General features: G+C 31.1%; 1 protein-coding gene across 1 annotated transcript; it reads left to right on the forward strand.

Moving 5' to 3' along the window:
* The first annotated feature begins 64 nt into the window (after positions 1 to 64).
* Positions 65 to 26,267, forward strand: LOC136987226 (U3 small nucleolar RNA-associated protein 14 homolog A). The gene is made up of 15 exons (XM_067284918.1): positions 65 to 106; positions 3,607 to 3,676; positions 5,769 to 5,833; positions 5,918 to 5,979; positions 9,178 to 9,323; positions 11,018 to 11,095; positions 13,930 to 14,007; positions 14,135 to 14,260; positions 14,335 to 14,429; positions 14,518 to 14,641; positions 19,840 to 19,917; positions 21,881 to 22,542; positions 25,530 to 25,646; positions 25,724 to 25,823; positions 25,897 to 26,267. The coding sequence occupies exons 2-15, from the start codon at positions 3,629 to 3,631 to the stop codon at positions 26,212 to 26,214; spliced, it is 2,097 nt and encodes a 698-aa protein (XP_067141019.1). The 5' UTR covers positions 65 to 106; positions 3,607 to 3,628; the 3' UTR covers positions 26,215 to 26,267.
* The last annotated feature ends 1,203 nt before the right edge of the window (positions 26,268 to 27,470 follow it).

Genomic DNA, 27,470 nt, shown 5'->3' on the forward strand with positions numbered 1-27,470 from the left:
GATAAAGTATTATTATACGAAACTATCGAGATAAAATACCACGTGTTCCGTAGCCTCGTTCCTGGTAAATGTGTCGAGAATATACACGTGTTTACTGGTATAATTTGTAAGTTTATTTTGTAAAATTATTAATTTATAAGTGAAAATAAATTATAAAAATTAGTTCTGTGTAATGTTAAAGGATCAAATTGAGTAGTTTGAGTGTTTGGCGAAGAAATAAAGACATTTTATAAGTTTATAAACATGCCGTTCTGATAAAAGATAATACAGTTGTTTCTCTTAATTAATCTTATATAATTAATATTAAAGCTATAAAAGAAAGTAATGGCTATCAAACCAATTGTTAAATGTATTGATCAGTTGAGAAAAGAATTCTAGGATTTATACAATAAGTATTGCAAGAGGAATTGATAAGCATACACACAAAATACCCATTTTATCTTGGAGTTACTGCAGTACTTGACTTATTTAATGTTATAGTAATATCATATAATAACAGTTGCTAATCCCCTCTGTCTTTCTGATTGAGAATCTGTGTTTAGAAGCAGTTGTCAGCCTGAGCTGGATATACACAATCTTCCACCATAGTACATGAAAGCCAATTTGAAAATTCTTGTAAATCTCAGTTTCATGCAAAAATCATATTTTCTAGACCAGTGCTTCTTAAACTTTTTTTATTCACGATCCCGTTTTATTATGGGGATTTTTTTGCGACCCCTGACTGGGTATTAAATACAAAATAGATACAGTGGAACCTCGCTTAACGAGCATAATTCGTTCCAGAGTCTTACTCGTAATGTGAAACAATTTTCCCATAGGAATTAATGTAAAATACGATAATGCGTTCCACGACAAAAGAATGCTCAAATGTTTTATGTATAATGCTTATTTTAAAAAAAATTGGACAATATACACTGTTAAGGAGCGTGAATCATCATCATCTTTTCCTCTAGCGCTGAATGAACCATCCTGGAATGAGAATTTGATTTGCAGAAACAAAAAAAAATCACAGCTAATATGTTTGATAAACACTCCAAATGATATGCCAAATTCTTGGGTTATGTAAAGGCTATAATTAAATATTAGAAATTAATTAATTTGACTAGAGGTAGGCAGTTATGTTTCCATCTCGTATTAAATTTAATAATTATAAATAGTTAATTTTTAATTCGGACGTTTCTAAAATTTAATTTGGAATCGGTCATTAAATTTAATGACCCGAGAATTTGGCATATCGTTTGGCGGGTTTATTATATAACGGGCTGCAGTTGTTGATGTTTATAAGTAATATGTGTGAACACCAGTTTGGAAAAATATGTGATCACAAGCAACACTAAGATGCTAGTGGAACGAGTGCTAAACACAGACTGATGGAGCGTGCCGCATGCGCACAATTCAGGACTTCCCTTCTCCTCATTGCTCGTTATGCGAAATACTCGTTGTGCGAGGTTCCACTGTACATAAATATATAAAAAACCAGTTTTAGGATTTGCTTTAAGTATACAAATATTAATGAAAGTAAATTATGCTTTAATGAGATGGCTGTGCTTGTTTTTTTTTTTTTTTTGCAGCATAACAATATAAACCTAGGTGCAATATTTCACGCTGTTAGATGTAAAGCATATTCAACATTTTTTAATGTTAAACGATATTCGGATTTAATAAGAGTTAAAACTGAAAAAGTCGTTTCATATAGGTATGTGGTGCTGAATGGAGGAAGAACATTTAACACCATTTCAGAAATTATAGGAAATTTGACTATAGCTTCGATCCAGAATTGAGTCAAGGCTTTCTGTTGAAATTCAAATTTTAAGTTAATGTCACTTGATAGCTTAGCAAATTCCTCTTGTGAATTTATATGGCAAATGATTAATATCATCAATGTTAATTAAAAATGGTTTTTGAATCCAAGATAACTTTTGAAATTAAAATTTGATATAAAATATTTGTAAAACTGCATGCATGTGAATTTATTTCCACTGCACTTGCGTGGTGCATCAAGTTACGTATTTGCCTTTATTAAATAACCTATATGCTGAATTACAATACGTCACTACAATTATGATGCGCTTGTGTATTTTTTTAATATCTGAATACAATTTACTATGCAACTTGGCCAGTATTATGATTTTATAACTGAGTTGTATGGAAAATGTAATAGTTTCAATTAATGATAATGAAAAAATCCAATTGACGTTGCTTCAAATTCAGCTGTTTGAATTTGATTTTCACGACCACAGCATTTTGCTTTGTGACCCCATTTGGGGTTGCAATTCATAGTTTAAGAAGCCCTGCTCTAAACTACAGGCTATAAGGAATTATTAATTTTTGTAATTTTTTTTTCCAGTAGAAAATTGACTTTTTATATAATACTTATTATTATGTATGGTACAATGTACAGTGCTATTACTCTGTATTCTACTTTTTGGGCTGCAATTTGAAAAAATTATAGACCTGTAAATTTCCATTGTCATCTGCCCTTCCTTAATCTTGAGAAGAGAGTTAGATGGATGAAAGTCAAGACCAGATATAGAAAGCTTAGGGACAGGAGGCCCTGATTAACTATATATGAACTTCCAATGCAAACTGGAAGTCACGTTATTTCAATTCAAAAGTTTTTCCTTGAAAGGAATTAGGTAGATGACTGGTATGACTCTGTTGCTAATGGCAAACTATGATGTACAAGGGTAAGACACTACAGTACTAATTTCAGGTGGAGAACATATATTTTAAATTAAATTAATTAAAAATATGATTTAAAAATTGCAGCCCAACATTGTAACGATGTCACAATAAATAATTGCTCATTTATTATTGATAATTTGACTCTAGGAAAAGTCAATGTTATACACCTATTATTTAGAATGAAGATTGAACAAATGGTTAAAGTGTCATGAGTTTTGTCGATACTCTTTCTACGGATATTTTTATTTTTGTTTTTCTCAGCCACTGTATTCCAAAATCAGCCATTTCTAGTTATCAAATCAGACAGCCAGATGATCAATGAGTTAAGGTAGCATACCATTCTGGGAAACCCAGGATCAAATCTGGATGTGTTGAAAACCCCACAAATTTTTCAGGGATGGTTTATTCGGATTTATTGGGCTCCAGTCCCACACCACCCAGCCGCATTGCGGGCCTGGCTGAACCCATAATGGGCTTGTTAAAATGACCCTTTTAGTGTGTATAGGGTGGAAAGAGTTTTAGAAAAAGTTATCAAGTTAGTCTCATCTACAATCTAAGGTTGGCAACTATGTAATAAGTGTATTAATGTAACACCACTAAAATTTATATATTTATCTTTAGCCTATATTATATCAAAAATATTAAAAACTAAACTCCTTACTTAAAGAAGCACTCTGCAAAAAATTTTATAATATTGCTTGTGAGAATAAAGAAATTTCATTGCTGTTATAATCGGTACTTGCGGAATACTTTAATTGCTATGTCTAATAAATGTGAAACGTGTGTTGTATCCAGTTCAATGTCCAATAGTTAAGAACTTTCCAGTTTAATATAGCATAGATACTATATTTTTATTATGAAATTTTAATTGATATTTAATCCTTAGAGATTATTTCATTTTTAAATAATTTAATATTTCAGATTGTACTGAAAAATATATAAAATGGAAGAACTTGAGGAAGTCAATGATATTAGTGCAAGTGAAGATGAGGTCAGTATTGCATTTATTTTATGTTTTCATATTTTTCAAAATATGGGTAAGATTTATCATCTCATATCTACATTAATAATTATAATTTAAATAATTTAGAATCATCTGAAAGCAAAAGCTTGCTCTGGATGGCACATCTGGCAATTGCACGGCATGGCAAGCAGAAGTTGAGGATTCAAGCTCTGCTCCGGACCAGTTCTTTTCTTCTAGATGATTCTAAATTATTTAATAAACTATTAAAATTATAATTATTAATTTAGAAAAGAGATGACACCTAACGTCTACTTCTAGTATCGAATTATTTAGTATTTAATCATTAATAATAGTGGATTTATATCCCGATTACTTAAGGCCATCATTTGGTTGAGATTCACAGATACGCTCTGTTGTAAAATAAGAACTATGCACTTTAAAGCCGGCACACAATAGTAATCAAATTCTGCACTTGGAATGGTAATAAAAAATAAAAAAATTACTACGCTATCACAGCACGAGGATACATCTTTGAAGAACAGTTTTGTCACAAAAGCTGCATAGTAGCAAATTGTAAAACCATCTCTGACTTCGGTCAGTTTGTGTTACCATATTTTACGGACTATAAGACACACCTTAATTTTTAAGCAATTTTTAAAAAAAAATACCTATAAGATGCACCTGAATTTTGGAGGCAATTTTTCAAAGAAAATAGTGCGTCTTATAGTCCGTAAAATACTGTAATTGCTAGACTGGATATGACTACAACTTTCTGATTAGTAACATTTATGATGAAACTGTTCCTTAATGATGTATCCTCATGCTATAATATTGCAATACAATTTTTTTTTAATTACCATATCACTTGCAGAATTTGATTGCTATTGTATGCCAGCTTTAAGATAAGACAGAATGTTACAACATTACAGCTCAGACACACAAATACAAAATATTAAAAATTTTAAGCTAGTTGTAATGATTTATTTGATGATAAATGACATAATGGTTATGTAGAGTCTGATGTTATTAAATTTATCTAGTTACTTAACAAAAATTTAATAATACAAGTAAATATAAAATACCAATAAATGAAAATGAATTTATGGGGATACTATAGATTATCACCCATGGAATTTTGGGACTTTGAGTGTATTTCTGAACTGAGGGGACCGAGACAAGTTCAACGATACCCTACTTTTGGACCGGAGACAAAAAACAAGAAAGTTATCATACTTTTTTCCGGCGATTGCACGATGATTGAGAGTCGCATTGCTCTCTCCACTAAGCCTATCGTGTGTTTAACAGGCAGTCCAGCAAGTCAGCCATATATACCTTCAACAGAAGCAGATGTTGATCCACAAGTACACTGATCGTCTGCAGTTGGAGTCAAGTCCTTTTCGCACACCCTCGCGCTCCTTGACCTTGGGGCCTACGGCCCATCAGCTGCCTACAAGCTTGCTATTGCTCGCGGTCGGCTAGTACTACGCACCGCTATCGCGGCTTGTTCAACAAACCTAACCTATCCCTCCGAGAAATGACCATCGCCACCTAGTGGTGACGGTCAAAGTCCCAAAATTCCATAGGTGGTAATCTACAGTACAGCCAAATTTACACCTTAAAAATCAACCTCCAGAAAATATTTAATGAAACACACGAGCATTTTAGACATAAGTTGAACTTTTGTTATGTTAAATATTTACTGGAATTGATATCTAAAGTGTGAATTTATTTTCCGCTGTTACCTTCAGTTTCTGTATTTTGTTAGATTACCAATATATGCTTTATTATATAATTAAATCTATGGAGTCTTACTTATTTGCTTATATAAAAAAACGTTCAGCTTGGATCATAAAAATACGAGGTAATTCTTTTAAGTAGCTACGGATTTTATTTATTCTACCGAAAGTTCTAAATAAGTAGAAATAAACTTCCAATTAGTAATCTTTATACAAGATGGTAGTACCTATCTTTAGACAAAATTTCATTAATTGATCAGTTAGATTAACTTTAATATAAACCAAAAACAAATAGGTTTAATATTGATAAAAATAAAAATAATTTTCGTATATAATCATTTACACTCTTATGAATTTTTAACAAATAAAATTTATTTTCATAGGGAGATGATGAAAGAAGACATAAAAAAATGCTGGAAGCCATTAACACACTGAGCGGAAAACGAGGGTATTTCCATTTATTTATTAACTTACTTTAAAATATTTAAAAGATTAATTTAATAATTAATACATGTCATTAAAATTATTTCAGGCATAAACGGGCATACAGAAAAGAACCTAGTAACGAAATTTCAGAATTTAATTTATCAGAAGGTATAATTTTTTTAAATTATAAATTTGTTTTGAACTAAAATATATTAAATAATAAATTTTAATCATCATCATCATTATCATACTGACAAGCTAATAGCGAGGTTGATGCCGAAGTTTTAAACGTGAAAATGTGTATGTCAGATGTTCGGCGCCACTTTCCTGTAAGCCTAGAAGTTTGACAATGGCATTTGGAAAGTCAATGGAATCATGCTCGACATTCCAAATGCCATTGTCAAACTTCTAGGCTTACAGGAAAGCGGCGCCGAACGTCCGACGTACACGTTTTCGAGTTTAAAACTTCAGCCTCAACCTCGCTAATATCTAAGATATTAGCCTGTTAGTATGGGATCTGAATTTAAACTGGTCTAGAGTGCCATAATTTATTAAAAGCAATGCAGATTGAACATCATTCCCATTCTTCATACATGCTTGTTAATCTCTATTACAAATCAGACCTGTTCAATAATAGACTTAAATAGGCATTGTCAGTTATATATCCAGTCATTTAAGCTGTAATGTGTTGGTATCTCACATTAATTAATTAATCAATCAATCCTTAATCAAGATTTTTGCAATCCTTTACAAACTCTATAAATCTTTAGTATAAAATACATATTTTAAATTCAGATTCTTCAAGATTAAATTAATAAGATTGGAAGTAAACGGTAGAGAAATTTCAAACTGTCTTACTTTGAATATTAATATCATACATAACATTTAAAGTATTTTTTTAAAAATTTGTATAAATACCACACTCATGTCCAAAGCTTAAGATTGGATGAGATTTTGTACACGAGTAGAGAGAACTGTAGATGAATATGGCAATAACTGTATTACTTAATGTCTAACACAGGATAATACACAACTTGTAGGATTTTACAAATCAAAGCAATAAAGTTTTTGACGAATGGATAGAAAGTGCTTACCAATACCCATGCTAAAGAGACCTGTTGATATGGAAAATTTACCGTACTTTCAAACTGTGATGCAGCACTCTTAACATTGTGGCTGGCTCGTCACTAACTGGCTCAATGACTTTTTCTAGCTATCACTGCTAGAGTTGTGTTCATCTTTAAGTTTTAACATGTGTGTATATAACAAAAATATATAGATTAGAAATTATTTAATTACAGTAGACTAGAATAATGCTGGATTATCCAGTGTTTTTGTACTTTTGCAAAATTTGATGTTATATGTCACGTAAACATTAAATACATTCTTATACATTTTGTGCTAATTATTTAAAATAACAATAAAACTAATACACTGTCTTGCGGCATTAAAATCGACGCTTTATTCACACTTTGTTAAAATTGACGTTAAAATCACGCAAAGTGTTGATTATAATGCCGCAAGATAGAATAGCATATTATTTTTATTGTTATTTTAAATAAAAACCTTGGCATGAAGTGCACCACTTCTTGTACTAATTAAAGAGTATGCATAAACAAAATTAAAACATACTCTTTAATCAGTCTGAAAATTATACAGTGCACGACCATATTGTAAAATACTAAATTACAAAACCAAACTCCAGCAGATTTTAAAGTAAAATTTGAGTAATGTTTTCTGTAATTTTCTTAAATTACCATTGTCAGGTTACATTCAAAAGTAGAATATACTGCCAAAATGGAAGCTTTTTAAATTTTATAGTCATCTTCTCTTGATCAGACAGAATTTATGGCTACATTGTCCTTGTTGTGTGATTATTGGTGGACTTCTTTTAAGCCTTTCATGCTTGTGTCAGCATATTATTGCTGGCACAAGCATGGAAATTGATTTTTAATGAAAATTTTAAAGTTGGTTGCAATGCCTTTCTTGCATGCTCTATAAATTTCTAGCTTTTCTACGTTCTAAACATCTGCTTGATTTTTTCAACAACATAATAGATAGGCTTGGTCAAAGAGTGGATTTACACCATAATCCAATGCAAATGTTATTAATACTATAAATATTTGTTTCTTTTTAACGGAGTATTGCTGAAAAAAATTAAATACCTTCTAAAACCGATAACCGGTGCAAACTATTTTTCGAAATGGCGAACGTTTTCACTGCCCCTCCTGGGCTCTTCCTCAGGCCAATTCTGGATTTGATAATCGAACAGCATAAATAAAGGAACACGTTCCATTTATTTATGCTGTTCGATTATCAAATCCAGAATTGGCCTGAGGAAGAGCCCAGGAGGGGCAGTGAAAACGTTCGCCATTTCGAAAAATAGTTTGCACCGGTTATCAGTTTTAGAAGGTATTTAATTTTTTTGTTTATACAACCCAGTGTGGGAGAAGTGTTAGGAGTATTGCTGTTTCTTTATGCATTGATATGAATGCCTCGTGGTAAGTTAGCTCCAATGTAACATAGGCTTTGGCTTGTTCTATCATCTATTATGAGTATCTAATAAACCCCTGAAAGTTCAAATTTATCAGTTGCATCGTTTTTTTGTTTCCGAGGAGGTTGTAAACTTCTTTTAAATGCCAAAATCATCTAAAATCACCTAGGCCAATGACCTTTCAGAGGGTATATACCAGAGGTGGCCAACTTTTGTGCACATAAGATCTACTTTTTATCGTAAAAATGTGTCGCGATCGACTTGTTGTCATAGGCATAGTCTAAGTGGGGAGGGGGAAGTGTGAAATATACACTATGTTTATACACTGTTTCAGTACGAAGTGCACTCACTGCTTATGAGTCGAGTCATAACTGCATGCATATAGTTGCGTTCGGTTACAAATATAATACATTAAGTCAAGACATCACTAGCGATCGACCAAAATTGGCTTGGCGATCGACTTGTTGGCCACCCCTGGTATATACAATAAACAGAGAAGTGTAAACATTCACTGTTTATACTGTAAACAGTGAATGTTCTCAGTATAAAAATATAAAAATTTCTTTAAACAATAAAACTTTACACTATAATAATAAGTTTTTCTAACAATTTAATACATCTGAATTATTTTTTATCCAGTTTTTCATGAATAATATGAATCATAGTTTTCATGTACAAAAACAATTGTGGCTAGATCTCTGTGCAGTTTTTAAATTTAAGATCTTATGGGCCAATTGTTCTTTTAAGCTGTTAATTTCATAGTTTTCTGATTAAGTTAAGTAAATATTAGATCCATATTTAACACCATTATTAGTAGTGTATTCAAATTGCGTCTTATAAATTTGTCCATAAATTTTGTACGTACTTTTTAGGAAATCGAGGAAAAGTTAAACTGCACGAACTTCTTGCAAGTTTGAAAAAGACACCTAGTCATGCAGCTATTAAGAAACAGTTAGGTGCAACTATTAGGAGACGTAAAATCCTTAACGTACCTTTGGAAACTGAAGAAGCATTAAAGGTATTGTATTTTACTATGAATATCTAAATATTTGACATTTAAAGCCTTTCTAATTTTCTGTGAAAGAACTTAAATTTTTTAATATATTTATGTAATTATGGTTTTCAATATTACACCTTAGTACAAAAATTAATAATTGTCAATTTTATCTTTGTTTTCATTTTAATTTATATGATAGATATTTTAATATCAACAGAACGTTAAAATTCCATTTTGGTAACCAACGTATTTAATAACTTTATTTGAAATTTCCAATAAAATTATTAATAGTTAATGCTTAATCTATGGAAATTAAACCAGTACAATGTCTCGTCACCGGCACATTATTTATCAAGAACTTTTTATCTTAATTTTTATTTACCATTCGAAATCATCTCATTACAATGTTGGATTTTTTTCTCTCTTGTTACTCCTCAATGTTAGATTTATTTTATTTCAGATCTTTATTTACATCTATCATTGATTTCTTTTAAATGAATAAATTGAAGTATTTTTATCATTTAAATTATTGGGGTGTTCGGAAAGTAATTTCGTTTTTTTATTACTAGAGGAATTAGATGTATTTTTACCAGTCAATTTTATTTTAAACCACATTTTCATTACATACTTCGACAGCTGACATTTTAAGGCTTATTTGTAAAAAGTTTTGTTTGATTCTGTACAATTATTTTTTTTCGGTGACCCATCAAATATGGAAAATCGAAAGCATCATTTTCGGCATATTTTGCTTTTTTATAACTAAAAAACCAAAATGCTGTTCAAACAAGAAAAAAATTGTGGTACATGTTTGGAGAAGATGTGTTGAGAGAAAGACAGTGCCAAAACTGGTTTACAAAATTGCGTTCTGGCAATTTTAATATCGAAGATACACCACATTCTGGATGGCCATTTGAAGCCAACGAAAACAAAATAAAGGTACCGATTAAGGCAATCTGCCGTATAACAACACGTGAAATCGCTAAGAGATTAAATCTGTTAAACTGAATTGTTTATTATTACTTAAAACGAATTGGTTTCGTTTCAAAGCTCGATATATGGGTTTCACATGTTATTAACGAGAGATGCTCTCTATGGTGGGATTTTAAAGGAATTTTGTTTTTGAGCTTTTACCAGACAATTTAACAATTGATTCGAAAGTGTACTGCCGTCGAGTAAACAGATTGAGTAATATCATCAAACAGAAAAGGCCAGAATTGATCAACAAAGTGTAGTGTTTTACCATGATAATGCCAAATTTCACACGAGTTTGTTAACTCGTCAGAAACTGTTATAGCTCAGATGGGATGTGTTATCACACCAACCGTATTCGCCAGATGGGGCACACTCAGATTACTACTTGTTCTGGTCTATACAAATTTTCTTTTAACCGTAAGACATTCACTTGAAATGACAATGATCAAAATTTGTATGAATGTGAAATCATGCTACTACCAGAAACAATGACAGCAGGTATTTGACCAAAATGGTCAATATATAATTCAATAAAATATTTATTTATTATAAGAATATTGCGTTTATTTTTCTATGGAAGAAACGAAATTACTTTCTGAACAACCCAATAATATAAAATTGTTAGGAAAGTTTGAATTATATCAAAGAATATTTTTGATAATTTCATTTGTTATATTGTAATTTATCTTCTGATTAAAAAAAAAAGAATATATTTTTTATAAATATAAATAAAATTATTTTAGATAAAAAGAAAAGTTGCTTATGACAAAGTCAGCAAAGAAGTATCACTGTGGGATGATATAGTGCAAGCCAATAGAGTTGTAAGTTGATTAATATTATTATTTGTATATATATATTTATTTTAGTTTATTTATGTAATTTAGTCGGCATAGCTTGTAATGTTCTCCCGCACTTATTAATACCGGAATTTAGTTTATTTAGACAAAATAAAGTACAATCAAACCTCAATATAACGCTACCCTCGTAAAGTGTGATGAATACTCGTCTTCCCTATAGATATTGAATAGCGAATTCTTTAGTCAAGTTTCAAACGAATAGACACCTTTAATTAAACCATTCTTAGTTATTAAATATGTAATTATTTAATAACTAAGATTTGTAATACATAATACAAGCAACATAACATATTTTCTTAATTTAATTTTTTTATTTGAATATTTAAAATATTTTCCGTGGACTTTATACGTAATTAAGAGTCACATTTGTAAATTGTTAAGTTGCTAAAGCAATAATTAATTTTTTAAATGTAATTATACACTAATTATTAAATCTGAATACAAGAAAGAATAAAAATTAGTATTGATTAAAGTATAAAATAAGACTCTCTACAACCAATAACTGGTGTGAAGTATGGTTAAGTAATAAAAAACAAATGTTTTCATAACCCCTTCTGGGTTCTTCCTCGGGTTTTCTTAATTCTAAATAAGCTAGAGCTTCCAATTTCGTTCGAAGAAGGGATTAGAAAATGTTTGTTTTTATTGCTTAGCCGTACTTTGCACCAGTTATTGGTTGTAGAGAGTCTTACTTTATCATTATCTTGCCGTGGTATGCAGATGTGATTAGAATAGTGAGGTTGAGGCTGAAGTTTTAAATGCGAAAACGTGTACGTCGGACGTTCGGTGCCGCTTTTCTGTAAGCCTAGAAGTTTGACAACGGCGTTTGGAAAGTCGGTGGGATCGTGCTTGACATTCCAAACTCCATTGTCAAACTTCTAGGCTTGCGGGAAAGCGGCGCCGAACGTTCGACGTACACGTTTTCGCATTTAAAACTTAAGGATGAACATAATTGTAAGTGGTGATATCTTGTTGACAAGCCGGCCACAATGTTGTGAGTTCTGTATTGCTGTTAGAAGTGAGCACATTTCATATTGATGGATCTCTCCATCTGGGTATTGTTAAGCACTTTCCATCCATTCTCCACCTACATCCTACTGCCATACGTATCTTGTTCACCAAAGACACTTTTATTTCTTTAATTTGTAAAATCCTATTAAGTTGTTGCTTATTATTCTGTGTTAGATATTGAATAATATAGTTCTGGTTGTATTTGTCTGCATTCATTTGTAATTCTATCTATCTCTATACAAATGTTGTCCATCCTTAAGTTTTTGACATGTTTAAGAATTATAAGACATTTGCATTTAAAATTTCATAATATAAAGACTAAATAACAACTTTTCTAGTCAAAAAGTAATTAAATATAGTAGCTAAAACAAATCAAATTAAAGCTGGATTTATTATTGGTCTACAATTTTGCTAATTAAATATACAAATTCTTTGTAATTTGGACTAAAAGTAGATGATTAAGTTGCCATTTTTTTTATTAAATTGATTATTTTCTACTATTATGGAAGAAAAGATTGATCCAAGAAGGATTCAAACCCGCAACTCCCACTTACCGTGAGGTTGCATCGCCGCTAATAATCTAATAACAAATCCAGCTTGTTATTTGACTAGTAATATAATTTGGTCATGGCTTTTTATATAATTTTAGTAAATAAGACAATGCCGCTAATAAAATTAAGGAGCCAAAATGTCTATATGTTTGAATTTGTTTTTCTCTATATCGATAACGTGTCATTAAAGTTTTGAATCATCTTGGATTATTTAGAAATTATTTTAAATTATATTAAACTATAGTTATTCTATATTTTAATTTGAATTGTCAGTGTCATTTTTAAGATCTGATGTTTAAATTTTAAAAGTAAGATGATAATTAAGTGAGAAGTTTAACAAAATTTGGATTTCAGTGGAGAAATCTTACTACAGCTGAAATGTTTTTATTCGGAAAGTAATGCTAAAAGTATCTGTTTATTCTCAGAATATTATGAATATAATAAAAGAAAAAGCTTTATATAGTTTTCAAAAAATATATATTTTTTTATAAAATGGAAAATTGTTGTATACACATAGTGTGCTAATAGTAATTTACAATGTAAGCCATTTTCCAGATATTAAATTAAAAGAAAAAATAACAACAAAACAAATTTAAATTCAAATACTTTAATTTTAAAGAATATAGTTGTTAAAGAATTGCAGAAAAATCATTTTAAATATATTCCTGGGCCCACCAGTGGCCAAGCGGTTCCGTTCCCCGAATGCCGGGAGTTCGGTCATGGATTCGCGCCTTGCCAGGATAGGCTGGCCACGTGGCATTTTCTGGGTTTTCTCTACATCTGTAATGGCTGAATAGGTGCCAGTTATCCTTAAAAAGACCACTTGAAAGGCATTCCCCTAGGCAGCTCTTAACAAAACAAAATATATTTTTGAAAATGGTTACAAGTTATTGTACAGATGACTGACTGGCCGATGCATTTAAAGCATCAGCCTACTGTTTTGGGGACCAGGATCAAACCTGGAAACGTTGAAGAACTCCAGGAATTTTTCAGAGGTGATCTATCCCAGATAGGTTGCACCAACCAGCCGCCCCGTTGTGGGCCCTTACGAGAATGATTAATGATTAAAAGGCCCTGTTAGTGCCCATGTGGTGAAACAGACAAGTGGAAAAAAAAACTTATTGTAAATTGTCTAGAATAGGTTAACTGAAAAATGAATTATATATATATATAAATTGTTAAATTAAAGTCAAATTTATAATAAATGACAAATTTTCTAAAAATTTTCATTAAATTTAGGCAGAACAAATCGAATTTCCACTTCAAAGACCAGACATCAGTATTCGTCCCGCCTCAGAATACATAAAGAAATTCAAGGTAGTTTTAAATTTTATTTATTTAATGTTTATTTAAATTTAGCAATTAAATAAACATTCTAGAGAAAGTAATAATAAAATTAGTAGTAACAGATTTTAAAAAGTTATATTTTTAATATTTTTAACAGCCTAAAACACCTATGGAAATTGAGATTAATAACGTACTGAATGCAAATGGTGATATCCTAATGGAAGATAAATCTAATTTAGCATCTCTTGACGAGGAAGAAATGCAAGCGTTGAATGTGCAAGAAGTGAGATTGTGTTAAAATTTAAGGCAACTTTAATTTTAATTTCCAGATTTATATGTTTATAATTAAATATTTAGGTAAAAAAGTCTTTAAGAGAGATACAGAGAGCGAGAGCCTTGTTATCTTATGCACAGTCGAAAAATCGAAGACAAAATAAAATCAAAAGTAAAAAGTAAATAATCTAAATTCCTTAATTGATATTTATGTAATAATCTGTTTTTGTAATTAATTAATTTCTTTTTGTTATATTTTTCATAAAGATATCATCGAATTTTGAAGAAAGAAAGGCTACAAAAAGAAATGAAAGAATTTGAAAAATTGAAACAAGAATCGCCCACCAAAGCCGCAGAGAAATTAAAAGAACTCGAGAAACTTCGAATTTTAGTAAGTTAATATTATCTTGAAGTTAATAGATGGCCTCTTCCCAGAAGTCTTGTCTTCTTTCTTCTTTGTATGCCATGTCAGATTCCTGATGTCGGCGAACACCTGGCGTAGGTTAGTAAGTAGTTAGTAATGCGCAGAGGTGTATCCTAGGGAAGTTACATCCAGAGTGGTTTCCTGTTGCCTTCTCTGGGCCATGATGTTACGCAAGGGAAATGCCTTCCGGGAGGTCTTATAAGGGAAACTGGCCGCTATTCGGGTGTTACAAACATGGAGAAAACTCGGAAAACTCCACGTGGCCAGCCCGTCTGAGCGCAAACCCGCAACCAAACTCCCAGCATTTAGCGGCAGAACCACTCAGCAACTGGTGGGCAGAAGTCTTATACTGTAATATAATTAGTATTTTTACAAACAATTCTTATCTTTGGAATAATCAAATGTTAATTTCTGTATTTTTGATAGTTTTTGATTCAGCTTAACAGACATTATTACTTTTAATTCAGATCTAGTTCTTAGTCTTCTTCCATGCGTTAAATAGTCTCATCAGTTATGACTAAGGATTTATTTTTGTATAAATTTTTTCTTGGTCTTCTTGTTCTCTCCTTTCATTCAGTATGTAGTATTTAATTCAGATTTATGACTCATAACGAAATAGATAACATTCTAAATTAATTAAATGATAACACCGGATTGATCAGGCTGTAAACTTGACTAATCAAATATATTGAAACGAAGTAATTTGAACTAAAGGTAGATGATTAATGGTTGCCGTCTTGTGTTAAATTTAATTAATAATTAGAATTAAATTAATTAATTTAGATCATTCTGGAAGGAATGATTGATCGGAGTGGGATTCAAACCCACTATTTCCGCTTACTGTGCAGATTCACTTACCAATTACACTATCTGGATCTTCAACCTCATCTGGATAGATTTGTGTACATAAATTTTTTAAATATATATTCATTAATTAAAATTAAGTTGTATGTTAGTATTTTTCCAATGGAGTGAACGGAATTTTGAACAATGGACGTGTCCTTAAAAGAATCTCTAAAAATGTCTGGTTAACTCTACTCTTTTTATTAAAATTATATTTCTGATAGACTAGTACGGTAGAACCCCTCTAGTCCGTTGCTCCAGTTAATCTGACCGTGGTCGAAGTCGAGAAACTTGTCCCGACTTGTCGGTGTCTCACCACCCGTCGCGTTCTTCTGTGTTTGTTACAGTGTACAATATGTAGTAAATACATACAGTACTGCTCTTTTTCATTAATAATAACAACTTTTGTGCAATTCATTGCAATGTTTTTACTGTAGAGAACAATACAGTCATTCTTGAGTTGAAAGATTGTTTATTTTACTTTTTTCTGATAATCCGACCTTTTTTGCATTCCGACCATACCCCCAGTCCCAAAGGTGACGGATTAGAAGGGTTCTACTGTAGCTTTAAATTGAATTTAGTTTTATTATTTTATATTGAAGTTTAATAGAAATATCATTCTGCAAGTTGCACAAAGTCTGTTTTTAAAACAAACTTATAATTTGTATTTCCAGAACTTGAAATTTGATTTAAATTAACAATTACTTACACTTAAATCGACAAGAATTAGCAGAGAATAGATTAAAGTTTTCATTGCATATTATGTAGTTAATTACTGACACTTTCGATAAATAAAAAGAGATCGAAATGTAATTTTAACTTCACTTTTTATGATCAGGCTGCAATTTTCCAATGGTAGACCTATTTATTCCCACTGTCGTCCATTCATCCATTTTCAAATGTTAACATTGATTAACCCAATCTTTAAGCTTAATGCCAAGTGATTGCCACATTATATCAGGCATCTGTTTTAAATTAATACAGTAATTAAATTTATGAAAAGATGATGCCTAATGCTATCTTTTGGCCAAATTACTAAACATTTAGTCATTAATAGTAACATTAATGGAGATCAATATAATCTGACAATTGTTTGGTGTTAATCTTGAATTTTTCAACAACTTACTATATAATAAATTGCATGCAAATCTACAGACTTGAAAACAAAGAAAATGCATTAATAAACTTTACCATTACAAGCTGTATACTAAACTTTAACATTTATTAAGGTACGAATGACCGCTTTCTATTATCGTATGAATATATGCATATGGTGCATTAGTTTCACTGCAATGTTTACAGTAAAATAAATTCATTCATTTAGAAAATAACATGTGCAGATTGCACGGTAGTTCTAAGGTAATTCATAAATTTTTCCACCTCTTTCGAGCACAAGGATAATGGAAGGAAATCATTTTAAAAATATTTGGCATAATGTAAAAAAGCGCAAACTAAAACGACATGCATTAATTCACGCGACGAGATAGCTCTTTCACTTGCTTGGCAAACTTTATTACAAGAGGATGCCTGAAGATTTATTTGGGTCCGATGACACATGAAGTCATGTGACCCCAAGATAAAAAAGAATAACAAGATTAAAAAGAATACGATACAGAACAGCACGGAACACGACAGATATAGCGCATGCGCGATGGTCATTGCGCATTCGAACTATCATCATTCGAATTCGTTCTTAAAAGTTCGGAACGGCGTTTTTAAAAAAATAGAATCCAGCAGTTTTAACCTGAAGAAGGACATGGAAGGCGTCCAGAAAACGTTTGTTAATTGGAATTGATTATTTTCACACCGGTCACAGGCACAAGTAAGTTGTAATTATATAATATACACCCCGGTGTGTATGAGGAAGATATGTAAAAAGAACCTCTAATTCTAAAGAGTAAGAACCAACAATTTCATAATTAATACAAAAACGGTTACATTTATTTTGCAATAGTACATATTCAAAACAATTGCCTTCAGTGACGATACAAAGGTGTAGACATTTGAGAGTGGCACTGTAGACCTGGTGTCAGTCTCCTATGTACCTCTCATATTCACCTCTCCAGTTTGTAAATGTCATGTAGGACTGCTTGATATGCATCATATACTGATACATTTACGTGCCCCACAGAAAAAATCTGGTAGGGTGAAGTCTGAGAAATGTGTGGCTATGGAACAGGGCTCAGAACAATTTCACAACCAATGGATGTTGGTTGTTGAATTGCTTCAAGCTACTGATACACATCTGCCCATGAATGAGCTGGCAAGCTGTCCAGCCATTCATCCATCATTGTATAGAGGATATTAAGATAGCTGTTGCCAGTCGGGGTACTATTGATGAATACAAGACCAAGAAGCCTATCACCTTAGATATTTAGTATAAAACACACACAGTGTTGTGTATTTCATGTATATTATGAAGTGGTGCACATTACAGCAGTTATTACACATACTATATTGAGAAAAAGTGCCTTGTCAGTCCATGTATTGTGCTCAGGCAGTTGTGGTTTGACCTGGTATATATTTAGCATCATTTTGCACCAGTGTAATCACTGTACGTCATCCCCTGCGTGTTGTGCCAGTTGCACATAATAGTTGAATGAGTAATGTCACAGCAACATAAAATTTGGTGCATTTGTGTCTGTTGTAGTCCACTTTGTCTTGCTGTTCCACATATGCTCTTATCTAGATGTAGAGAAGTATGATAGGGCTTTGACATTACAAAGATTTTGATGACCTGGACCTATGACCACTGACTGTGCTATTGGTTTGCATCAAGAGACTTATTACATTAATAATTGTCATATGTGTATAGTTTTATCAACAAAAGTGGTAGTCGTCAAACCAGACTAAACCATTTTTCAATCAGTTGTAGGGAGAGACCGCTTCATTAGTTTGTAAATAGTTAATAGTCCCTAAAACATTAGATACCCCCCTTTCTTCTTTATGAGTGGTTTAATTCGGCTTGACAACTGCCAACTTATATTGGAAGGATTATACATCTTAGTGTGGCTGGAAAATGCTCATAGAATCTACATACTGCTTCTCATGCAATTTCTTTTATTTTCCCACAAAGAATAATCATTTCATAGTAGTATTTGTGAGTATAAGTCATTGCCACAGTGCTCTACCAATAGCAGAATGCATGATATTGGCTCCAACAGTGATGTTGAAAATGTCTGGTGCTATATGATCTGTCAGGAATGAATTTTAATTTGCATTTTCTTCTTACATCTAAAAATTTGCATGTTGCCGCAGAACTACAGTGCAATTTACACATGCCCCTTTTCTGAATGAATGAATTATTGTAAATATCATTTGAGAAAAAAATAACAATGCAGTATCTTATAAAGGTGCCTAGTAAAGTCCTTATAAACTTACATGTAAGCAACATACAACATACAGTAATGAATTCAGCATGAAAATGAGAAATACGAACATTATAAATAAATACACGAGAAATGAAGGAGAACACATGATAAATACATATTACTATCTGTGCTTGATATGCACATTAACGTTTCATATATCGTATTCACACCATTTAAGTACACAGGGTGTCCTTTCGTACGAAATCAGTTGTACTCTATGACTTCTTTTCTGTATTGTGCATCATTTTTGAAATAGGAGTGCCAACTTTTAAATTTTATCACTTAGAGGTGCTGCAAGTGGTCTTATTTGATAGCACATGGTTACTTTACTATTACTATAACATTCATAACCGTAGCTAGCTGCACTCATCAGTTATGTAGTATATAAGGATTTTATACTCTGTATACATATAGTACGAAAGTAGCAGTCTAGTCAATAAGCATTTTCTACGTAATTCCATTATGTATACAGAAAATGTTATATAACTTCATAAATAACAAAATTATGTGACAATAATTTCTGAAAACTTAGTTACTTTATCAATAATTCCACTTACATTAAATCAATCATTGTTTAAATAAAAATATGTAACATTTTGTAACTCGTGTATTTATTTTTATGGATAGTTAAAGCTTAAAAAAGGAGATTTACAAAATTAGAATGCAAGACAATAAAAATATTGAATAGAGTTATTGATTTAACTTTTGCAATAAACAATTAACAATGCATAAAGTATGCTACTTGCTTTTCTAGCATGAGTGTGTTGATTACATATTCATAACATCATCTAAAAACTGAGTGCAATCCACTATGCGGAGTATATTACTAGAATTAATTATGTTTGTACATCATTATAATTACTTATCGGTATTATTTTAAATAAATTAACTTAAATATTTCAGTTAAGAGAAGTAATATTATATAATTTCAGTTATTTTTTTTATTTACAGGAAAGAATGACGTTAAAACACAAAAGTACCGGAAAGTGGGCTAAGCATAAAATGTTAAGAGCGAAGTATGACAAAGAGGTAAATCTTACAGATAAATTTTTTATTCGATGATCATTATCGATGTATTTTACCAAGCAAACTTTCATGAAGTGTAAATATTTAAACAAATATCAATCATTATTAAAAGTATACCGATGTTCTTCGCGTCACTTCAAGCCCGAAAAAATTCATAATGGACTTATTATGAATTTTTCCGGGCTTGAAGTGACGCGAAGAACAACATCTGACATATTTGGATCAGGCTATCCGTGATAATTTCTGAAAGTCGAACTTATGTTGTTCAGTTTAGAATATACTGTTACCTTTAACCCATACTTAAAATCGTTGTGTACCAAACCGAGGACATGGAATTACCTATAATCACGTTGTTCGGTGTCTAATTGATATCTTGTTGCTTTAATCATCCAATACATCTGAATAATTAGTATTTATGTAACTAATATTAAGTCATTTTTCTCTTCTGAATCTTTCCAGTGTTAGGTAAAATTGTGAAATAAACAATTAGCATTATTTAAAAGGTACATTATGTACTGATTCCATAAAAATTTGTCTTTCAAAAGACCAAACAAGTAACAAGTAATTATATAGTAAACCAGTCTTAAATTATATATTAATAATCAAATGATAATGCCAAATTCATCAGGCCATAACTTGGCTAATTAAATATATAGATATAAAGTAACTTGGACTAAAGGTAGGCAATAAAGGTTGTCATCTTATATTAAATTTAATACAAGATGCCATAACTTTACTAATTAAATATGTAGATATTTAACTAGCTACATTATGTCCTGATGAATTCAGCATTATCATTTGATTACTAAATAAATAAGTTACAGATAATTTTGAAATGTATATAAATTGTTCATACTTTTACAGAAGAAAAAATTCAACAAAATTTAATCATTTTTAGTATAAATGTAATACAACTCAAAGCCCGATGATATATATTAATAAACCAAAAAACGCCAAAATAATCGGGCTAATAAATGGCTATAATTAATTAATAAATACAAATGAACTTGGTATAGAGGTAAGTGTTAGGCACCATCTCTTAACTAAATTAATAATTATAATTTTTAATAATTTAATAAATAATTTAGAACAATCTGGAAGAAAGTAGCCGATTCAAGGCGGGGCATGAACCCGCAGCCTCCGCTTGCAGTGCGGTGCGCTACCAACTGTGCAGTTGGTAGCGCACCGCACTGCAAGCGGAGGCTGCGGGTTCATGCCCCGCCTTGAATCGGCTACTTTCTTCCAGATTGTTCTAAATTATTTATTAAGTTATAATTATTAATTTAGATAAGAGATGGTGCCTATGCTTACCTATAGTATCAAACTTATTTGTATTAATTATTTGATTATAGCCTGAATATTTAGGCGATTGTTGGATTATTAATCATTTTTAGTATTAAAATTAAGAAAAACGAAGTTTATATTATTTTAATTCAATTAAATACACATTCGAATTGATTTTTTAATGATTCTTTATGGAAAGATAATGATATACCCATTGTAATAATGCTAAAACTTTTGCCTTAAAAGAATGAGACAGTATTTCAATAACATTTTCTTTCAAATAAGAAATTACTATTTAATAATGGTATTTCAACATTACCTTATTTAGTTAAATTATTATCTGCAATCCAAATTACAGCCAATCTTGTTATTCGTCTAAGTTTAAACCTTTTATTCCATAGCTAGATGATTGATGTAACAATCTGCCGCTTGGGTGATCAATTTCAAGTACTGAACAGAATCTCAGACACATTTGTGGGGAGTTTATTAAACTGTATACATCAGGTTCTGTTCTTTGCCATCTAGTTGCCTTCATTTTAAATTTAATTGTTACCATAATAGGAAGGAGGAACTGCTCTCTTACTTCCCACAGGGTGGATAGACTTTAAAAAGAAAAATCTTTACTATTTCCTTGATGTAATATTTTTAAATCTGTTGCATAAATAGTTTTTTTATCTTCCAGAGTAGAGACGAAATATCTGCACAGCTAGAATTAGGTCGGCAACTTACTCAAAAAGTAATTACAAACGAGGATAGTGACGACGACGATGCCGACGGTGATCTGAAATTATCATTCGGTGTAAATAAAACTGAAAATGGCAAAACATTAAATGATTATAAAGAATCTATAAATCTACTTAAAAATCCTATAGAGTGTATAAGTGCAGACGAAGTTAATAAAGGTTACATCGAAAGAGCAAAACAAGTTTCTATAAAGGAAATTATCAAGCAGGACGCTGAAGAAAATTGTAGTGACGCCGATGAAAATGAAGAATCGTTAATTGACGAGACTTTAATCAGAAAGACAAAAATGGAAGATTTCAACAATATGGAAGAGATCCCTGTCGAAAGTAGTACAGAATGGTTCAAAACACCAAAAACTAAAATCAATTCAGATGTCAAATTGAAACAAAATAAAAGAGACGAAAAAACATGCAACAAAAAGAAAAATGAAAATTCTTTCCTGGACAGCGAACTGAATGTAGTGGAATTGAAATCTCGAAAGTCGCAGTTAGTCGAGTGCGAGGCCATCGACGAAGAAGAATTGGATGCTTTATCTGATGGAGAGAACAAACAAGATTTAGCCGAATCTTATTGGGACTCCGAAATTATTAAAGAATTTGAGTAAGTGTAGTTTAAAATCATAATATTTTATATTCTAAATCTTTTTCAATATTTAAGTGCGAAAATATATTTAGTACTTCATCTCTAGTGTTTTCCTACAATTACTAAATTCTAAAACATTTTGCGCACTTTTTTTATGAGTGAGTGTAAGAGAAATATGACGTAATGTACCTTAAAAATTTCTGTATTCTTAATTTAGGTGCATAATCTCGAGTTATGCAAGAAGCAGCACAAATGTATTGAGAATATTACATAACAGAATCTTGTTAAGTGACACTACACTATCTTGAATGAGTTTATACTAAATGCCACCCTCAACATGCTTACGTTGCTGCTTACATAACTCAAGACTAGACTCATACTGGACTCAACTACATAATTGTATCTTACAGTAGCAATCCAATACCTTATTTTAATAAAACATATTTTAAATGCTTGAACGTTATAATATACATCTCGGCATTTAAAATATGTTAATTTATTTGATTTTTAAATTCATATTTCAAATACAAAAATGACATAAGAACGTTACTTCGTTCGAACTCTCGGCTTAAATATTCAAATTATATCCACTTAAAACACGAGGAAGATCTCTGAAAGGGTCAAAAACATTTGTTTTAACAAATTTGTAATTACTAAGATTTCTTTCAAGAATTTGACCAGATCCATGGTAAGTGACAGGGCCAAATCACCTGTAAAAGTTTCCAAGTATCACACTTAGCAGGGTGATTTCTATACCATTTCAGCCATCCGACTGTCCTCTATAACTTATATATTCGTGTAATTTCAGTAATGTATTCAAATACGATATTTACATCGTCAAAACTTTATATCACATGGTTTCATTTTAAATTAGTTTATACCATTTACTCAACAAATTTAAAATGAAACCATACGAACGTCACATCTTAATCCCATAATTGTAAATTATAGAGTTAAGTTTAAAGGACTGAGATTAAGTTGGGGTTAATTAATACTGCTTTATACTTTACAGAAATTAAATGAACTTTAAAAAAGAAATGTATTTGGTTACTTCTTGGATTGCTTCAGTTTAAAAAACAGCTTAAATTTAAGTATATGTTGATACTTATTGTTTTCGGTGTAAGAGGCTGATATCATATCTGCTATGTTAAACTGTACCAGGCATCATAATATAGTGATTAAATGTATGTAAAATGATACAGATTTTATCAACATATATCTAAATTGACATATTGTAGGCCAGATGTCTGAGATGATAAAAACATTACCCTGCCACTCTGTATTCAAGTTTGCATCAACTCGACGATTTTATATATGTTGGGTCTCTCCCTTTCCACCTAGCTACACACTGTAGGCCTGACTGAACCATAAGTATACCATAATTTAAAGGCCTTCTCAATACCTAGGAGGCAGGAAAGGAAAAAGACTGACTGATATTGATTTATTGGTTTGTGAATTATTCATTCAGAGAATATTCTTATTTTCATATGACTCAAATCATAACGACAGATTTATTATTGGGCTACCTATATTTTGGCTAATTAAATATATAAATGTTATGTAATTCGAATTAAAGGTAGGCAGTTAAGTTGCCATCTTGTATTAAATTTAGTCAATAGAATTAAATAAATAAATTTAGAATATCGTGGAAGAAAAGAGCAATCTGGAGGGGTTCCAAACCCACAACTTCTGCTTATCACGCAAATATGTTTCCAATTATGCTATCCAGATTGTCGTCTAATCTACACTTTTAAACTAATTAATTTAAAAGATGCAATCCGTACAGATTGTGTACCAACGGGATGACTATACACCCATGTCCTCAATGACGCTCGGCTGACTTTAAGTTTTTACTCTAGTATGGTGTGTGTATGTTGCCATCTGTTGTTTAAATTACAAATTCCTCCAAGAGAATTATTAATTACACATATAATAACTCTTTTAGGTTGTCTGCCCAGTGGTGCAGCGTGGGTGTCAGCCGCCCGGGGCGGAGGAAAATTTCGCCACCCCCTTATTTAGGTATTATTACTATTTATTGTGAAATTTTACCGCTCCCTTAAAGTGTCGCCCGGGGCGGGCCGCCCCTGCCGCCCCCACTACGCTACGCCGCTGTGTCTGCCATTATCAGGTTCTATTAATAATTCAGTTTGATTTGTGCGTTGTCATGTTGACACAATTAAAATCAATCAAAAATCTTTTTATACATTAATATATAAATATATATTTTAAAAATACGTGATAACTTATATTTCAAATTTTGCATTTAGTCAAAATTACGTAATTGATGACTTATCACCGGATATTAAATGTTATTTTATGATTTATTAGTATAAAAATTGGCAAAAATCTTAAAAGCGGCAATCCCATTCATCCATAAAAGTCCATTTCGAAATTTTTAATATTTAAATTAATTCCAGTAATTCTAATAAAATTATATGTTTGACGTTCTATTTTAAATTTTCTGTGAGAAAACGTTGATATTTTAATTACCACGTGACACTTATGATGAATCAGATACGGAATTCATTAATTGTGACGTGAAAGTTGATGACCAATAATTTGATCCAGTTTGGTCATGCAAGCTATTATGTCGACCTTTTTTTTCCCCTGCCTTCTTTCTTTCTCTTACCTTCCCTGTGCTATTGATAAAAGACCTTTCTGAAATACATTTCTTTGTTATATTTCTATTATCAGTGCTGAAGCTCCGATCGTGGTTATGAATATGTCAATTAAAATAAGATCGCGACAGCATTTCTATAAAGTATTTAAGACGCAACTTTTTTATTTCTTATTTTTCTTAATTAAAAAATAAATATGGGCTCTGACACTTAATATAAATTAATTACTTTATTACAAATTACTCTTTGTAATAATTATTGTTAATTGAGTTTGAAAATTTATTAATGTAATGAAAATATGTCTCAACCAGATTTTATCCAATTATTATAATGAAAATTGGTTGGAAAAAAATCTCATTAATTTTTTTTATTATTATTATTTTACAGAGCAGAAAAGTCTGCTGCTATAGAAAAGGATAAACCGAAGGACGTAGATACGTTTTTACCGGGTTGGGGCAACTGGGGCGGAACCGGAATTAAAGTCTCCAAAAAGAGAAGAAGACGGTAAAACATCGGGTTTATTTTTTTTCTTTTAAAATTTTGCGGGTCTTAAGTTTTCTTACGGTAAAATCTACTTACAGTTTTATCATCAAAGCACCCCCTGCGCCTCCTCGAAAAGATAACGCTTTAGGAAACGTCATCATTAACGAGAAACATAACGAGAAAATAAAACAGTTTCAGGTTAATTGAAATTTATTTTAATTGAATTATTTCTTGAAATATCAATATTAAATTTTCATTGTTTGTTTATTAGGTTAACGAAATTCCCTTTCCGTTTTCGAGCGTTCAGCAATTTGAAAGCACTCTTCGACAACCCGTCGGCAGAACTTGGAATCCGGAAACGGCGTTTCAGAGGGCCATAGCCCCAAAAATTGTAACCAAAATGGGACAGATAATAGATCCCATCGATTCCGATGCCCTTTTGAAAAAATTAAAAGAGGACGAAATTAAAGAAGGATTTACAAAACCAAATAAAGAAGGTTTCACAAAACCAAATAAAAGAAAGGTAGTTGTTACCAAACAAAATAATAAAAAGAAAAAATTAAACAAGAAAATACAAAATGGTATATAAAAATAACAACTGTATATAATGTGGTATTTAATAATAAAATTATTTTTATTTAAGGTTTGTAGTTTATATGATTAAATTTTAAATATATTTCGATTAACTCACTTCATTCATTGTGATATTTTGAATTTTATATATTGTAATTTTAAGTAAGAGTGAATATACAGTTAAAATCACAGCCTATTTTCATTGTATCAATGTTTCTGTAAAGATTAATGGTCAAATATTTGATTGAACACATTAAAGCACTGATAATGTTAGAAGTTATGGCTACCTGAACTAGGCAGTGATTTGATTTATTTAGCTATACATTTAAGATTTTAAATAGTAAAATTCTATGTAAGAATACAGAATTACAGTTTGATTCTTTATGCCAGAAGATTTAACATCTTTGAACATTTTTGAATGATTCATAAGCAGTTTTTGATTCAAGAAATAGTTCTCCTCTAGTCACCTGCAATATCTTTAGGTTCAAATATGGCTACATATGCAGCAGATGAATAAATATTTATAAAATCTCTTAAGACTTATTCAGAATTCAGTTTCAACTGCTAAAGATTTGAAAGAAACAAATAAAAACAGTGATGTAAGATTCTAATGATTGGAAAAAATATATGAAAGCAGTAACCAAACTAATAGCACAGTTTACAGATACAGGAAAGAGAGCTTTAAAGATTAAAGGCAGAATAGGGGGACTTATTGAATGAACTGCAACATGTTAATGCTTGCAATTCTTTCAAACTGAAAGGTTCTTTAATATTTATATGGAAGATCCACTCGAGAATGGCTCTATATCGATGTTTGTATAACTTAGAGAAGAGGAGAATCCTCATCAGTTCTGTAGTCATAAACTCAGCAGTGGGGAAAAAGGTGTTTTTACGATTATTTTTCTCAAAATTTAAAACTTGTATTAGAAGAAAACGAGTAAAAAATGAAGGCTTTGGATTAGTTATTTGAAATAAACAATTACTTTTTAATTTTATTCATTTTCTTTGGATTTATTATGGTATACAAAGCGGTTACTATATATTAAAATTTGTATAAACAGAGAGTATATAGCGCATCCCGCTGTCAGTGCTGGACTTTGACTTGTGGTCCTAAGCTATAACATAACAGTGATGATGATGATCATCATCATCGTCAACCCCATTCCTAAAACAGTCTATGGGGTTGAAATTTTTTAATCATTGCGGCAAATAGAGGACACTTTTCTTTATACTGTACATTTCAACGTAAGTCGTAGCCTACAATAAAAAGTC

Source organism: Centruroides vittatus, unplaced genomic scaffold, assembly GCF_030686945.1.
Source record: "Centruroides vittatus isolate TY-2023 unplaced genomic scaffold, ASM3068694v2 scaffold_149, whole genome shotgun sequence".
NCBI classification, from domain to species: Eukaryota; Metazoa; Arthropoda; class Arachnida; order Scorpiones; family Buthidae; genus Centruroides; species Centruroides vittatus.